Below are 18,410 nucleotides of genomic sequence, written 5' to 3'. Positions count from 1 at the left end.
TATAGAAGCATATTGTATGGCCAAAAATTGAATTGCATCATTATTAGCATAGAGCTGTAATCAGTGAATAATTTATGGGTTGTATCCTGGAGTTAGTTTTGATTCGTTTTTAGACATCTCTGAATTAACATTGTTTTATGGTCAGTTAAATTAAGTATTGATTAAAGGAATTCAGACAGGGCCAGCCTCCCCATCTCTCTCCTTCCTGCAGCCTTGGACATCTGCAAGGCCGTGCTGACTCTGGGGAAGGCACTTCATCAGTGGTTGTGGTCTGGGAGAGTCCAGTGGACCAGGGTCTTGGGATCACTGAGCATATTAATCAGAGTAAGGAGAGATGGGGACTCGAAGTAGTGTTCTATTACTGTAGCAACTAATTACCACACACTCTATGACATAACAATGATGCAAATTTATTATCTTCAAGTTCTGCAAATTAGAAGTCTGTGAGGTCTCACTTAGCTGAAATTAAATTGTTAGGGCTGTGCTCCTTCTGGAGGCTCTGGGGGAGAATCTGTTTCTTTGCCTTTCCCAGCTGCTAGACCTGCCACATTCCTTGCTTCATGGTCCCTTCCACTTAGCCCGCAATACAGCATCTCCCTCTGGCTGCAGCCCCCAAACGTTTTCTGCTTAGAAGAGCTCATGTTATTAGGTTCCCCACCCCCACCCCAATAACCCAGAACAGTCTCTCCAAATTAAAGTCCTTAATCAAATCTGCCAAGTCCCTTTTTCCATGCCTGGTAAAATAGCCACAGGTTCCAGGGTTAGGACTTGGACATCTTAGGGAAGCCATTGTTCTGTCTGCCACAGGACCTGAATTCAGTGCATTGGATTCACGGTCTGTGCTAACTGTTCACAGCCTATTTTCTCACTCCAGTTGCTTGTGTTTAGGCACCCATTTCTGCCTCAGTCTACTTCAAACCTCTATGTTCTCATCTCTCAACTTCTTCAGCCTTCCTTTAGCATACAGTTCCCTTGACTCCCTTCTCCTGCTAAGAGCAGTTTTGCTGTGTAGGCTAGGCAGGCTACCTGGGTTCAAATCCTGGCATTGTTACTTATGTGTGACCTTGATTAGTTACTCAGTATTTCTATACCTCATTTCCCTCATCTGTAAAGTGGGGAAGAAGAATGTGTATGCACCATGTAGGACGGATGTGATTTCATGAGCTAATATGTTTATTACTCCTGGAGCACTGCCTGGCACACAGTAAACACTCAACAAATGCTAATGGTCATTGCTGTTATGTTGGTTGCTTGCCTTCTAGAGGTTCCCTCAAGAGTTCGTCTGTGATCTCTTTTCTGTTCTTCAGGAATGGCAGCCTTTCTCAGAGCCTTAGCATTAATCTCTAGGCAAAGAATTCCAGCCAGAAACATTTACAAACTCCATACCTCTGTTTCTGGCTGTGCTGGGTGAACATTTTATTTGGAGGTCCCACAGGAGGCAGGGGTCAGCATATGCAAAGCTTAACCCAACATCTTGCCTATCACAATATTCCGTCCATGTTTTTATTTCTGTTACTATTTTTAGATCTAAAGTTAATTTTGATTCTTTCCTCTCATTCACCCCTGAACTTCAGAGAGGTTATCAAATTCTGTAGAACCTATTTTCAGTCTGTCTCTTCAGTCTGTATCCTTATGCTGCTCTGACCCAGGCCCCATGACCATGTCTGCGTTCTTTTGCCCCTGTCGGAAGAGAGGCTTCCTCTTTAACCCCTGCTCTCCTGATGCACCCCCACCCCCTCCATCCCCGATCTTGCTCTCATGTCTCCTGTGATTTAAAATGAAGATTATACTCTCCGTGAAGCATTCAAGGCTCTTCACAAATTCTCTAAGAATTTAAAATTTCTGTACAAAATTAAGTTCTTGTCATTACTTGTAGTATAAACAACCAGTGTTACTGCCCACACATCTTAAACATGCTTGAGACCAAACACATGGTCCTTGCATGAACTCGCTCTGTTCTTTCACACCCTTATGCCTTTGTTCCAGGAATGCTCTTTCCCTCCATCTCCACCTCATAGGAACTTACCCAGTAGTCCAGGCCTGGTGACAGTACCACCCTCTTTGTGACGTCTTCCTTGCTAGCCTTTCCCCAGTTCTCTAAGTTAAGGGTGGGAAAACTATAGCTCATGGGCCAAATTCAGCCCACCTTCTGGTTGTATAAGTAAAATTTCCCTGGAACTCATACTGATTCATGTATGAATTTGTCTAGGACTGCTTTCGGGCAACAGTAGCAGAATTACATAATTCCAATAAATATCACATGGCCTGTAAAGGCAAAAATATTTACAATCAATGTGACTCTTTACAGGAAATGCTGCCCCTTTCTCCCCATGGAGTGCGCATAGTCTGAACTGCCCCTCTGTGGACTTTTCACATCTCCCTTGTGTTGAGTTACTTCTGCACACTTTTTTTCCTTGTAAGAACACAGATTCTTTCTTCATCATCCTTGTTTCTGTCATTGGTTCTTCATCATCCTTGTTTCTATCATTGGGCCTGGCAGAGTGTAGGGCTCAGTAGTTGTCAGTAGCAATAAATTATTCTGTAAAAAAAAAAAAATTCTTTTTAACTAAGTTGTACTCACTTGTCCATATTACCAAAATCTGACATTTAGCACTGCTCCCAATAAGGGGTTCGTGTTTATATTTTGCTATTATTTGTATAACCATTTTGCACTTCACTTCCAGAAGCATTTCATTGGCTGCCAAGATAAGTTACAAAGTTGAGTCCAAGGATCTGAAGGAATAATGTTCATGTGCTATTTAAGTCGCTCACTTGGTGATACATTTCATAAGTAGTTGCACTGGAATTTAGGGTCACAGTGTACGCTTTTCCACAAGGTGTGGGTTTTACCATGTAAAGCAGATACCTACTTTCTACTTGGCTACTTTTGTTGCCTACCTTCCACGTGTATGTACCTGGAGTGTGGTAACATTTGACCATGCTGCTCTGCTATGAAAAAAATGCCAAATGGTTAAATTTGCTTTGGGAAAATTGGCTTCTTGAGGTGCCTCACTGGCTTCTTGAGGAGAGACCAGATGACCTTGATTTTCCTTCTTTTAAACCCAGGAAGTATTGCTATCCTCCTCCGTATTAGGAGGAGGCGCCCTTTCTTTTGCTACCTCAGTACTACTGGGAGCTGCCTCCTCTGACAGACTGAGCTCCATGAGTGTAAGGGCTCTATACTTTAACCTCTGAATCCTCAGTGCTTAGCACAGAGTAAACTCTTAACAAATGTTTGTTAAATGAATCAATAAACAATTGAAGATCTTAAAAGGAACTCTTTTCCAAAGTCTTAATTTTTTTCCCTTTTTTTTTTATTAAGGTATCATTGATATACACTCTTATGAAGGTTTCACAAGAAAAACAATGTGGTTACTACATTCACTCTTATTATCGAGTTCCCCCCAGACCCCATTGCAGTCACTGTCCATCAGTGTAGTAAGATGCCACAGAGTCACTATTTGTCTTCTCTTAGCTATACTGTCTTCCTCATGATCCACACCATGTGCACCAATCATAATACCTCTCAGTCCCCTTCTCCCTCCCTTCCCACCCGCCCTCCCCCACCCCTACCATTTGGTAACTGCTAGTCCCTTCTTGGAGTCTGTGAGTCTGCTGCTGTTTTGTTCCTTCAGTTTTGCTTTGTTTTTACACTCCACAAATGAGGGAAATCATTTGGTATTTGTCTTTCTCTGTCTGACTTATTTCACTGAGCATAATACCCTCTAGCTCCATCCATGTTGTTGCAAATGGTAGGATTTGTTTCTTCCTTATGGCCAAATAGTATTCCATTGTGTATATATACCACATCTTCTTTATCCATTCATCTACTGATGGACACTTAGGTTGCTTCCATTTCTTGGCTATTGTAAATAGTTCTGCAATAAACATAGGAATGCATATGTTTTTTTGAATCTGAGAAGTTGTTTTCTTTGGGTAAATTCCTGGAAGTGGAATTCCCAGGTCAATGGTATTTCTATTTTTAGTTTTTTGAGGAACCTCCATATTGCTTTCAACAATGGTTAAACTAGCTTACATTCCCACCAGCAGTGTAGGAGGGTTCCCTTTTCTCTGCATCCTTGCCAGCTTTTATTGTTCCTTGTCTTTTCTATGTTGGCCATCCTAACTGGTGTGAGGTGATATCTCATTGTGGTTTTAATCGAAGTCTTAATTTTGAACCATATTCTTATAATAGCCTACTTCCATCCTGTTCATGTCCTAACTTATCAGGTATGACAAAGTTCTACATGTGTGTGTGTGGGGAGGGGAGGGCAGCACATTGTGCCTGAGGGGACACCCTTAAACTTTCATGAGCCGACAAGAAATCCATGGCCATTCTCTCAGTGTTTCCCTGAGTGAGAGTATAAGGGATTAGGATAAGTTAAATATCACCGTGAGAAATCAAGAGTCTAGATTAGCCTTCAAAGTAGGGAAGAAAAAAAAGATAACCCCAAATGACACAAAATAAGAAATCTTGGGGAAAAAGGTAACGGATAGCAAATGTGAGGTTTCTGAGACTCTCCCAAGGAAGTTTGATTTATGAGGATGCAAGACCTTTAAGTATTAAAATTGAAAGGGATGGATTTCCAAAACTTTAATAATCAAGGTTCAGGTAAAAGCAGAATCCCAATAAATGAACAGATTTTAATAAAAGGTCTTCTTATGTTGCAAAGGAGTGGTTGGGTTAGAGAAATTAATAAAAGATGTTGAAGCACACAGGGTCCAGCAACAGTGGGGAGTCTCTACTATTTCTAAAGATGCAAGGATAATGTTAGAGCCCAGCAGAGGGTGAGCCATGGAAAAGGGGCCACTTGATAAGGGGAGACCTTGCAGAGGATCCTCAGAAGTGCTGAAAAGGGAGGGAGCAGGAAAGAAGTAATTCAGCGCAAACTAAGCAAGCACATTTAATGTCTCTGCTTTCATCACATCCACTAGCATCCTCTTGCTGAAGCAAGTTATGATGACCAAGTCCAAAATCAACAAAGTGGGGAACACAGCCTCCCTCTGTGCTGGGAGGTACCGAGGGGTCACACAGCAGAGAGAATGTCTGGAGTCTTGAGGGCAATGATCCATTCTGTCACTGTGGTTTCCTGAAATGAAGTCCTTCTGGTAGAATTCCATAGTGGAGGTGAAAAAAGGACACTCTAAATCAGCCCCAGTCCCAGGAGAGAAACAAGTTACAAAAAGGCTATGAAGAACCTAGAGGTGGATTTGAAGGAGAGAAACCCTGGTCATTTATCTCCAACACTTTATGTGAATTTAAGTGATTCTGGTTAAGCATTCATATAGGCTTTTATCCTTTCTGAATCTGTAAGTTCGTCTGTCATATAGACACTGAGCCGGAAGTTAAATCTGGGTAATCGTGTATCTAGTCCTTAGCAGTTTGGTCTCTTTCCAAAGTACTTGAAGGCCAAGTAAATGTGGCTTTAGACAGACAACTGTCACAAAATTACAAATAACAGTGATTTGGCAGGAAGTTCTTCCTGGTTTTGATTGTCGGTACTGCCAGATTTGTGTACTGTGCGGGTGCCACTCTTGTCAAATAGCCTGTAACAATGCAGGAAGCCCAAACAGTGGGAGGTATGGCACGCCTGAGGGCCTGGTGTGATGGGGGAAGGTTGGGCCGTAGCAAATCCTCTCACTGGCCTCCTGAGACTAAGCAGGGCTCTAGCTTCAAGCCTCCGGAGGGGGCCTGTGAGGGTTACATCTCAGTGTTGGCGACTGCTCCCTGCATTTCTGCTCCCAGTTACCTGTCATTTCTGCTCCCAGCTCCTCAGAATGTTTGCTCTGGGCCCACTGGAGCTCACCGGACTGACATGGCACAAATTCTGCCCCCTGTAATGGGAATGGACTTAAACTAATGACAAGTGGGGGGCACCCTTCACTATATGCATTCCTAGGTGTTTGAACCTTTTTTTCTCCCTAGGATATGGGAGGGTGTCAGCTTATTTTATAAACATTTTGTAAAATGTTTTTTGAGCCAAATAGGAGAGGATACCAGAAAAGCCCCAGGAAGCCTGGGGAAGTAAATCCACGCCTGAAAGCAGCCAGGAGTAAAACTTCCATTCACATCAGTGTTCTGGGAAGGGGACATGCCAAATTTGTTCTCCACTTTGTATTTATGTCTAAGAAGAAGAGAGAACTACAAACAAATATCCCTTTCCACAGATTTTTTTTTTTTCCTAATTAGGAATAGGTGAGTCTTATGTTTTGCTCAGGGTGGTAACATTCAAAACATTGTTTTTCAGTGGTTTGAAAAGTAATTTATCTAAGAGACAAGGCGAATGATGCGCCACTTAGATGTGACTGCTGCAAGTTGTAAAGCATTGAGGGAACTACAGATGCTCCTGTGGCACAGAGCTCTTCTGAATCACAGGAATGACGTTTAGATGAAAGCAAATCACTTTGACACAGGTACACTTATGACACACCATGCAGCCAGAGATGGTGCCACGTGGAAGTGAGCCAGACAGAAAGAACATCGAATAATTTTCTTAGAGAAAAATACTTATATTTTAGACAGAATTTTTTGAGAAGAAAATATATGAGGCGTTTAAGTGAAATCTGAGCTTTGGTTTCTGTTGTGAGAATATCGAACATTTATTGTGTTGCTGTGGGCTCACTGAATCTCAGGAGACACTCAGGCCCAGTAGGAAAGTCAGGCTTGAAATTTAGGAGATCGAGCAAAGCAAGAGTGACTTTGGGAGATGGCGACACAAAGATGACAGCTGGAGATACGCGTGCAGAAGAGCACCCTGAGAGGGGACAGAGGGAAGGGAAGACCACAGTTAGAGCCTTGGGAAATGCCCACCGAGGTAGGCTGATAACGGCTCCCAAATCCATGTCCCAAACCCCTATGAATGGAACCTTAGTTGAAAAAAGAGTGTAGATGTGATCAAGGATCTTGAGATGAAGAGATCGTCTTGTATTGTCAAGGGGTCCCTAAATGCCATCACACATGTCCTTGTGAGAGAGAGGCAGCAGGAGATAGAGTCCCAGAGGAGGAGATGGTGTGGCTGTTGAGGCGGAGGCAGAAGTGATGTGGTCACAAGGCCAGGAGCTTCAAGGAATCCCAGTGCCCGTGAGAAGTTGAGCGAAAAGGCAAGGGATGGATTTTTCCCTCCAGAGGTTCTGGAGGAAGCAGAGCCCTCCCAACACTTTGATTTTAGATGTCCAGCCTCCAGAACTGTGAGATAACAAATATCTGTTATTCCAAGCCTCATAGTTGTGTTCATTTGTTCCAGTTGTCTTTGGAAATGAATACACCCCCTCACCTGCTCCCCACCCTGCCTTTGAGAACAGAGAGGAAAGAGAGTTTAAAGTTAGGTGAGGCATGAAGAAGCTTAGGTGTCATGGACACCACAGGAAGAGTTTAGAAGCCCGTGAGCAGAGGCAGTGGTGTCAAGTGCCAGGGCCTAAGGGGTGAGAACAAAGAGGAGGGAACGTCATTGGTAAGCTGGGAGGGAATGATGACAGCTAAGTTGTGCTGAGCACCTGCCGTGTGCCGGGCAGTGCCATAGCACTTTATTAATTTATTCTCGCTACAACTCTGTGAGGTAGAAACTGTTATTATCTCCCTTTCCCAGGTGAGCACACTGAGCCCCAAAAGGATTAAATGACACACAGTAGGTCAAACAGGTAGAGAATGGTGTGGCCAAGAACTGAGCCACCACAACCTGATTCAGACACCCACATTTTACCCACATTCTGTGCTTGCCTCTGCCTATTCCGAAATGTGTTTCTCAAGGTTCTGACTTGAGATTATGTAAGTAAGGTAGATGATAGGTCTCAAGAGGAAGAGGTATTTTTTTAAAGATAGTTTGAGGTGGAGAGGGGGGAAGAATAGAAAATTTCCATCACCCTGACTCCATCTTCTCAGCCCAGTTGGAGAGCACGCTTTCTGCTGACGCTGAGGAAAGCGACCAGGCTTCAGGCATCAAGAGTACAGAGGACATGATGTGGATATAGTAGGAAGCACTGAATTAAAATTTTTTGTACAGGTCAACACGCTCAGTGTCATTTCTGTGGCTGGCCCTTGACTCTGTGCCCTGCCTATGGCCCAAGGAGTCTGCACACCACGTAGACTGCAATGTGCAGAGGGAGAAGGAGGTGAGGGGGAGTTGTCATTCCACATCTCTGTATGGAGTGTGCTTTGCTCAGAGCTGAGGAAGCAGAGAAGTACATGCTGTTATCCCTGACCTCATTGGAGAAATGGGGCATCCAGATACCTGCAGGTGAATGCGAGTTCAAGGCCATTGCGCAAGGGCTAATTGCAAGATTAGAGACTGGAGTGTTGCCTGAGGGCCAGAGGAACTGGGGGCGCTTCAGTGGGAAGGTACATTTCTGGCTGGTTCTTATTGACTAGGGGCTTTTGGTAGCTGGCTGAGAACCAGGAGGACATTTCAGCATGGATGCAAATACGGTTTTTAAGAGTTTAGCTCAAACGAGTGTCAGCATCCTATCCCTTCCACCTCTGCCTTGTTAGATTATTCAGAACAACTACAGACTTAAAACAATTTATCCTGTGTATTGGTATTTAACTCACCAGGCTACAAACAATAGCAGGAAAGAGTAGGGTTAGCATTTCAGTTACTTGCTGGCCTTGGACAAGTGACTTCACCTCAGAGCCTCAGGTTTCCCATCTGTAAAGTGTAGATACCAATTTTGTCTTTGAGGGTTGTGGTGAGACATTCATGGGATAATGATCAATATCTAGCATATTGCCTGGCATGTAACAGATAATCAATGTTAATATTTATTCACTTAAGTAATTAAGAACAAATTAGATGATGCAGTTTATTGATTAGCCATTCATTTCTGAAGATGTGACTGGTGAATCTTCGATAACAAATGTTAACTTTTCCTATGACTGGAGTATATTTGCTTGTGAACTGGCTTTTTGTTTACACCTCTCTCTCCCCCGTGGGCCTAGCCATTCTATGAGGGCTGTAGTGGGCCAGGCCTTTTTTCTGTACCTCTAAGAATTTGTAATTCTTGGAGGACCTGGATGGATTTGCTCAGGCATTAAGGGTTCCTTCCAAATCCCTCTGTAACGGACCCATCTTCCTCATATCCACCCTCTCCTGGTAATACTCATTCATTCTTTCTTTCTTTTTTTGACATTTTGTCCATACATGCTTATATTTTTAATATGGAATTGGACGATGTCAAGTACCTATGCATTGATTTCCACTGTGTGATTTTTATTCTCATTTCTGTCATTGTGTGCTTCCTCGAGTGGAGTTTATATAAGAGCTGGAAGTGCCATGCTGAGTCACAGCCCTGGTCCCTTTAGCCCAATTATGCTTTGCAGAAGGGGCATGAAAAAATGTTTTTGCGAGCGCAGTCTACTTCACATGTACAGACTGAAACAGCATGTGGCGACTGATGTTGACTTAAAACATCTCTCCCAGCCTTTCATCTGTTACCTAAAACTTTGTCTGCATTCTTCTGGCATCTGGATGGGTCTTCAGATGTTCACTTTGCACCTCTGCAGAAATGGGGAGCATACAAGGTGTAGGGAGTGTGCTGGAGTGGGTTCACACTGTGGTACCAGTCCTGCCCATAGAGATATATGTAGAAGTGAGAGGCTCGCACTTGCCCAGGCACCTGAGCAACTGCGCAGGACGTGCATTGCAAGGGGAAGCTGCCAGGAAGGGCCCATCCAGCATGGCAGGTTTTATCTGTGTGAATTTCCCAAGAGCAAGGCTCAGGCTCACAGCAGTGTGGGCTTGGAAAGCAGATCTTCTGGGGCAGACTCACGCTGAGCAATTCGTGATGAAGTAGATGTGTAGCAAGCCAGGACTGCAAGTCTGTCAGCCCACACTGAGAACCCTGTCTGCCGTGTGGGTGGAACGCTGCCGTGCTCACTCTCCCCTTGCACTGGAAGCCAGGTGCTAATCTGACAGCTGCCTAGTGAGCGCTGTCAGAGCAAGGGCAGTTACAGGGATAAAGGGGTTGGAACTGTACGTGGGACTGTCTGGCTGTGCAATTTGAACCTGAACTTTGAGGCTGTTGCCTGCATGGGCACTGCCCATGATTGTCTCTAATACACATTTTTTTGTTTTGTTTTCATTTTTATGCTTCCTTGGCTGACCAAAGCTCATTCTGAGTTGAGTCATGCTTTCTTAAAATTCATTAACATCTTAAAATTCATAACATTGGCCCAGGTCACATTCTTTTCTCTATGTTGGGGAAATTAAGGTAACTCTTGATACCTCTGACATGACCCATGCTTGCTGATTTACAGTTTACCTCTGAGCAGACTTTTCATTTCCCTCATTTCTGGTTTTTTAGTAGATTACTCTCCACAGCCTTCCAGTACATACTTGATATGTAAACCGATTGTTTTACCTGCCAGGCGTAGTTTCCTCATCTGCATAAGGCATCAGATTAATGAGCTAACCACTCGGGTAATTCCCAACTCTAAATGTCTACCTTCAAGTTTCAAGAGATTTTCCTCTTAATAAAAAATTCTCCGATTTCATGAAGGTTAGCTTTCCTCTCTTAGATGGCATGATTCCTGACCAAGTCCCCTGGCTGGTTGGCATTAAATAAAGCTAACTTCTTTCTTTCACTCTTTCAAAAGAATAGATCTGGATTCAGCCATTGCTCAGTTTGAATTCCAGCTCTGTCCTTGCAGTGCTTCTTTAGATAAAGAGCACCACCTTTCAGACTTCACTGAGGCTTCTAAAATGATTTTCTAATTCTCTTTTCCATCAGTAATTTATTAGCTGGAATTCTTCTGTAATTATTTGGTTGCTTTAAAATATGATAAGAAAGGAAAAGCACGATAAATGCTTACTTCTTTCCCTTTATCAGTTTTCTGAGTAATGAATTGGTATCTTAGCAGTCATCACTTATCATGATCAATAAGTATTTTTAAAAAAGTCTCTTTTGAACTCAGAGTTATTTTTATATGGGTGATATGTATCAGTAGGTATAATCGATATGGATATAATCAATTTAAGTCAGTGCAGTCCATATTGTTTTTGATGAGATTGACATAATATCTGGGATATGCTTTACTCCAACACCTAAAAAGCAAATGAACAAAAAAGGGAATATTGAAGGATAAAGATTGGGAAAAAATTTTTTTTAGGTTTTATGGAAAAATACTTATTGAAGCTGGGTAGTGGGTACATGGAGTTTATTATGCTCTTATTTTTGCTTTTGGTATGTTTAAAATTTCCAAGATAAATAGCTCTAAAAATGCACATAATTCTAAGGTGACCAGAAGTATAAATCTTGAGTTCATGCCTCACCTCTAGCCTATCCATGAATGCCGTAGAGAAAGCTCCTTGATCTTTACTGAACATCCAGATACCCCAGCCCTAGTTCCTACTTCTCATAGCCCCTGACAGCATGACACACGTGTGCATCTTTTTCCAGGAGTTTGGAAGGAATTTTAATATTTGACTTTATTGGATCCCCATTCATAAAACTCTAGTTATGATAACTGAACATGCCTACTTTTGAGTGAAATAATGTTCAGTGAATAGTGCAATGTGAAAAGCAATTAGAACCACAGTTCTAGCATCACTACTATCCCTTAAGAATTTGAAACATAGTGGCAATTGCTCTCTGGATTTCATGCCAGAAAATAATTTGACATTTTAGCCCTGCTGAACTGATTTCTTCAACATAATGGTGCTATTTCTCATTCCAGGTTTAAGTTTATCTATTCATGGGGCTGAAAAGCGTTTGCAAATCCATCAACGGCGAAGTGTGGCAAGCCGCCCAGGGTCACGTCGCCTGCCTGTGGTCAGGCATTCCTCACTCCCACCAGGCAGAAGGTCAATAAAAATGGAGGCAAGCTCTTCTGGAATCACTAATGGGAAAACCAAAGTCTTCCATCCAGGTAACGCATGGGGAGTTCAACAGGGACCTGTTGTAGAAGCAACCTAGTGCCTCCTGCATTATATTTTTAAATCTAATTAGGCCATACTCCTAATTAACCTTGCTTTTCAAAAAAGTCTTGTTTTTGTTTTTCATCTTCACTTTACTCAGTGGTAAATGTCACCAAGAGCAATAAGAGAAGAGAGAGCTGGATGTATCAGAAAAGGTTAAGACTTCATTCCACCTGCAGTGATAGAATTTAAATGAAAATCCAAGTGAAAACAGTCTTACTCAGTTCAAAAAAGCTTATGGTATAATAAAACCAAATAGAGATTTGGCCATTTTGTTGATAATTTGCTCAAAGATAGCCTAGGGGAAAACTCAGGCTAAAAATGCCCACTTTCAAGCCTAAGTTATCTAGTTTGCCTACATCCTCTGGATATTAGGGAGAAGACTGGAGTTTCATTAAGTTTCAAGGCTCTAGAAAGCATCTGTGATCTCTTAAAAATGTTCAGATAAGTCTATATTAAAGCAGATAATTCCAAATTAGATTTTATTTGCTTGTTTGGATGAGAAGCTCATTTAAGTGTTCATTCATTCACCAAATTTATTGAGTGCCTGCTATCTGTTAGGCATTGTTTTGGGTGCTGAGGAGGCCTCACTGAACAAGGCAGCATTCCAGTCTGTTTGACTCATAAACACTGAACTGTGAGGGAATTCGTAAGTCATTTAGCACAACTCTCACCTGGTTTGGATTCCTCTGTGTAGTGTCCTGGCAGGTGGCTGGCCACCCAGCCCCAACTAAAGCCAAGCCTCAATCTCCAGCCATGTCACACCATCTTCTCTCTCAGCCAATAATCTTATTTCCTAACTGCACCAAGGCATTCCAGGGCATGAATCACTGCAGATCCTTTACCGTGCATCTCCAAATGCATCTGTTCACTTCCATCCTTTTCCTCTATCCTCCAGTTTTCAGAAGACAAGAGCCCTCCCATTGTCCTAGACCAAGTGTTCACCTGTGGTCTTGGCCCCCTTCCTCTCGTAAACCTTGCTCAGGAGAATGTGTGCCCTACTTCTTACCTCCCCCCTTCCTTAACAGCTAGCTCCTCCCCCTCAGCCTATCAGAAAGGCCTGGGTTTCTCCCATTCTAAGCATCTTCATTTGACACTATCCTTTCTCTCTTCTACTACTTCCTCCTTCCTTCTAAACCAAACTTTGGAAAGACTAATGCACCCTGTTTCCTCTTTTCCTCTCACTTACCAGCACTCTGCAACCTGACATGATCTGGTTCCTAGCTCTTCCCTCCATCCCCGCTAGTCTGCGACCCTTAGTGACCTCCTTTAATCACAGCATAGTGCATGGCGAGTAGCAGATTCTCCTGATGTACCAGACCACGGTGGATTGCCATTTCTTCCCCAAAACACTGTTCCCTGGCTTCCCTAATAGTCTTTCTTGGTTCTCCCCTTCTCTCACAGGTGACTTTGATGGTTTCCCAATGTCCAGCGCCTCTCTCTTCCTTTTGCCTCCTGTCCTGGTACGTCCTTTATACCAAATCCAAAATGATTGATCTCTGTCCCTAATCATGCCATTAACCTTGCTTGTCCTATTGATTATAAAGGTCAAACTTCTTAGTATACTGACTAAAAATGTCCTTCGTTATTTAACCTTTACTCCTTCTCATTCTTCATTTTTTGCCCCCTCTGACTTAAAGTTTATATTCTAGTGTATCAATCAGGCTCCAATCAGAAAAGCAGAACCAGTAGAAGGTATACACGTAGAAGTTGCCTAGAAGGATTGGCTTCCGTGATTATGAGGGCTGTCCAGGCAAGTCCGAAATCCACAGATCAGGCCATCAGGAAGGGCCGGCTGTAACTCTTCGGCACAGGTGAAGTTGCTGCCCACAGGTGGAATTTCTTCTTCAGGGACACCTCAGCTCAGCTTTATGAAGGCCTTTCAACTAATTGAGTCAGTTCATCTCAGATAATCTAGGATTAGATTTTATATTAACCATTATATATTTTAATCTTCCTTACTTAAAGTCAACTGATTATGGACTTTAATCATATCTGCAAAACTACCTTCACAGCAACACCTGGATTAGTGTTCATTGCATAGCTGGGGGTTATAGTCTAGCCAAGTTAGCATATCAAATAGACCATCACCTCTAAACAGATCGACTGGCTTTCAGCTGTCCAAACACATGACGCGGTTTCACGTCTCCCAACCTTTGCTCATGCTGTTCTCTCTAGGATGCCCTGGTTTTGTTCCAGTTATCTTTTAACATTTTGAAATTACTGTCATTCTCTCTACCATAAAGCCTTCAGAGGCAGGGATTCTGGATTATTTATATTTGTACCTCCAATAAATATTTGTAGAGTAGGACTGAACTGCAACTTTATTAGCTGTTTTCAGACTATAGCATAGCTTTCTTTTTAAAAAAAATTTTCCACCTGTGTTGGGATATCCTTGACAAATTACAATAATGTTCTAATTGCTCTGCCTGTCTTTCTTTCAACAATTATTTGTTGAGGGCCTGTAGGGTTGCCAGGCACTCTTTAAGTACCTGGGATACATCAGTGAATGAAACATACAAAGACCCCTGCCCTCAGAGAGTTCACTTTCTACCTTGGGGAGACAGACAATACATAAACAGAATAAATAAATTATATAGTGTTTAGGAAGAGGATAAACATTATGGATAAAAGAAAAAGTAGGGGAATCAGGTGGTAGGATTGCACATTGCAATTTTATATAAGGTGATTGGTTAGGCAATATTGTGGAGGAGATGTGTGATCAAAGACTAGAAGGAGCTGAAAGAGCCGTGTAGCTGTGTACATCCCAGCAGAGTGACAGCCAGTCGACAGGCCAGAGGATAGGAATGAGTCTGGCAATTTGAGGAACAGCACAGAGGTCCCTGAGTGTGCAGTGGAGTCAGGAGGAAACATTGGCTTAGATCAGAGGGACTAGATGTGACAGAGTCTTGTAGGTCATAGTAAAGACTGAGCCCTGCACGAAAACCTTACAGATTTTTGAGCAGAAGAATCCAATGATCTGAATCCCAGTATCACTTTGGCTATCATTTGAGAATAGATTCTAGAAGGAGAGGGTGAAGGGAGGAAGATTAGAAAAGAGGTCACCATAGCAGTCCAGTTGGGAGATGATGGTAGCTCTGACCAGGGGTGGCAGAGGTGGTGAGAATTTGGATTCTGGAAGTTATTCAAAGTTGGCCCAACAGGATTTCCCAGTGGATTGAATATAGGGTAAGACAGAAAGGAGAGCGCAGGATGACTCCAAGGGTTTTGGTCTTTGTAAACTGGATTAGTATCAACTGAGATGGAGAAGGCTGCATGGGAAACAGATTTGGTGGATTTTATGGTATGTACCTGAGCAAGTTCATCCCAGCAGAGTGATAGTCAGTGGACAGGTCAAAGGATAGTGGATGGGCCAAAGGTCATTGAGTCTGGCAGTTGGAGGAATTGTGGAGCCAAGATCAGAAGTTTGATTGTTGACACGACAATATTGAAACCTGGTGAGATCATGTGTATGGTGGGATAAACACGTCTAGAGTTTGAGAGTTTGGTCTGGGGAGGAGATAAAAAATCAACTGTTGTTGATATATAAATGGTCTTTAAAGCCATGAGATGAAAAAAAGATGGCAAAAGGAAGAAGTAATAATGGAAAACAGGAGAGGGTTAAGGGCTGAAATCTGGGGCACTTGGATAGTAAAGGCAAGCGGAGAACATGAACCACCAGCAAAGACGACTAAGAAAGAACGACCAGCAAGGATATAAAGAAACTAGAAACTACATGTCTTGGAAGTTAAGCCAGGAAAGTTTATCAAGAAGAGAGAAGTGATTATATAGGTTCAGTGTTGCTGAAAGTCGAGTAAGATGAAGACCAAGATTTGGCCATTGATTTTATTAAAGTGGCAATCGATGGTGATTTTGATAAGAGCAATTTTGGTAAAGTGACGGAGATGAAATGCTGAATTCAAGAGGGATTAACAGAGAATGGAAGGATATAAGTTGGATACTGCAAATGTTGAAAACTTTTTAAAAGCAGTTTTGCTGTGAAGGCTTAGTGAAGAAATAGGGGGGCAGCAACTGAAAGAAAAGTAAGGTCAAGAGAGTTTCTTTTCAAATAGCAAACCTCCAGCAATAATTCATGATGTTTGACAGAGGGGAGAATTGGTGATGGGGGCATCAATGAGGGAGATGACAGCTGTGCATAATAGAATCATGAATATTTTATCTGTGATAGCAGATGGGAAGGGAGAATATGTGGCTATTGGCAGTGTGATGAGGGTCCAGGAAATTCTTTTCCTACTATGTCAGTTTTAAATGTAATGTGGGAAGCAAGGTCATCACTGAGAATGACAATGGGGCCAAGTTAATAGGTAGGTGGGGGGGAGGAGTAGGAGGGCCAGAGTGGGAGTGGGAAGGAGAGGGCATGATGGCATGGTGGTATGGATGTGAGAAATATGATTGCCAGTCCACATTCAAGCACCATTTGAGAGTCATGCTCAGTCACCACGGTTGTGTGTTTTTCTTTAACCTTGTTCAGCTACATGAATAATGGAGGGTTAGATTTAGTCAGAGTTCTGATTTTGCCAAAGAATTAGGAAGAGAGGGAATCAAAGGTTCATGAGGGGGAGTAAGTATAACAATTGATCATGTGATTTAGGCTTGGTGAAGAGGGGAGTGAGGCCATCACAGGTTGAAGAGTGGCAGCTGATAGGATCCGGTGATTGGAGGTCCCAAAGGGGTTGAAAGGTATTGGGTTAATGGGAGGAAGAGCTAGAGAGATGAGAGGGGTTGTAAGAGAGCGGGGTGCATGGCACTGATATTATGAAGGGCATAGCTGTTCTTAGTAATGACAAGGTTCTGACTAGGGTATAGGATGAGTGGCTGTAAAAAGGTGGAGGGCAAGATCATTGGAGGAAAAATTCTCAAGGACTCAGAGGCTAGAGTTTGAGAAGGATCATCTACATAGATACTAAAATTGTCAAGCATTGAATAGTTTTTGAGAGAGTGATAATAAGCCAAGAGTAAACCTCATCAGGAATAAGAGAGCCTGACCTGGGAGGCAGCAGGCAAATATCATAATAAAGGACAGAAGGTGATATAAGATAACAACTCGAGAGTCAAGGCTGGGGATGTTTAGCAAAAGGGAAGAACAATGGTCTGAAGGTAGTACTAAGACTCAAGGAAGACTCCTTCTTCTCCAGATCCATTGATGTCAGGGCTGTGGGAGAAAATAATACCTTAGGAAAGAGCCTCAGGGAAACAGTGACCTCAGAGCCAGGCTTTCAATAGAACAAGATGAAGGTATAACCTGAGAAAAGACTGATGATGGGAAGAGAATTCTGGAAGGCCCAATGGAAGGGTTTTGGATGTTGGACTATTGCCTTAAATGGCTTTCTTTGATAATTTTCCTGGAGCACCTCAGAAGTTCTTCAAAGAAGAGCATTAATATTATCCCTCCTCTATTTAAAAATCTTTATGTCTCTGCAAAAAAACACGCCACCTTATGAGCCCAGTTTTTCAAGACCTCTACAATTTAACCTCCTCCTGTTTTCCCAGGTTTGTCTTCTTTTATGTTCCGTAATCTGCCTTGCTCTTCTACAACCATCATCAACTCTAACATTTCTCCACAAGGCTTTTCCTCTCCCATTTCTCTGCCTTTGCTCAAGCTCCTCCTCCTTTTTGGAATACCCTCCCCCCAATTAATCTCCGCAGCTCTTCTCATTCCTCAAAAGATAATCCAAATTCCTCTTCCTCCCGAAAGTCTTTCTAGGTCCCACTGGTCAGAACTGATCTCCCACTTGCTAGTACTTTCGTGAACTCGAAGCCTTATCAAAGTCCACATGGTTTTAGATGTTATATTTCTCCCTGGAAGGCAGGAACTGTATTCAATTCATCTTTGTATTTTCCATCTCCCCTAACTCCATGCATTATTCAGGGTAGGTTGTTACTAGATAATTACCTGCTGCTTGTCAAAATCTATTCCACCCACTGATACAGGTTTGCATTCTGAAGTTACATAGAGTAAATCTAATTCTTCTTTCAAATGATGATCCTTTAGTTATTCCAAAAATCTCATCTTCAGCTATTTGGCAACTGAAACACTTCCTATTTTCTTCAACACTTCCTTCAATGACATGGTTTTCAGATCCTTACAGTCCTGCCCACTCTGCTCTTAGAAACAGTCTTACTGTATTACTGCCTCTTTGAAAACACAGTGCCTAGAATTGCATAGAATGTTCTGTTTGTGCCTGACCATGGCAGAGCAGAGACAGCCTTTAATTGACATCCTGTATTGATATTAATGTAATAAAAAAAGAAAGAAATGCTGTTAAGGTATTTCCTAATGGCATAATATCAGTGTAGAATAATTTAGCATATCTCAAGTTACTCACACCCTAAAAACTAATCACCTCATTTATCCATAATTTTATCATAGATTCTTAAATTCTGCTTGCATTGGCTATTGCTAATATAAAATATTAAATATGAAAAATACAAAATATTTTGTAAAATATATGAAAGCTAATTCTTTAGCACAGAATTATA

At 42.3% G+C, this 18,410-nt stretch overlaps 1 protein-coding gene across 3 annotated transcripts in view; it reads left to right on the top strand.

Moving 5' to 3' along the window:
• ANO4 (anoctamin 4) overlaps nt 1-18,410 on the top strand; it is a 388,767-nt gene that overhangs the window by 167,411 nt on the left and 202,946 nt on the right. For all 3 annotated transcript variants that reach the window (XM_036891459.2, XM_036891457.2, XM_036891460.2), the window contains one exon: nt 11,669-11,860. In XM_036891459.2, the coding sequence (XP_036747354.2) occupies nt 11,669-11,860 (192 nt within the window). The remainder of the gene's footprint in view (nt 1-11,668; nt 11,861-18,410) is intronic.

This window comes from Manis pentadactyla, chromosome 10 (genome assembly GCF_030020395.1).
Source record: "Manis pentadactyla isolate mManPen7 chromosome 10, mManPen7.hap1, whole genome shotgun sequence".
NCBI classification, from domain to species: Eukaryota; Metazoa; Chordata; class Mammalia; order Pholidota; family Manidae; genus Manis; species Manis pentadactyla.
This window is presented reverse-complemented; position numbering and strand designations above follow the sequence as displayed.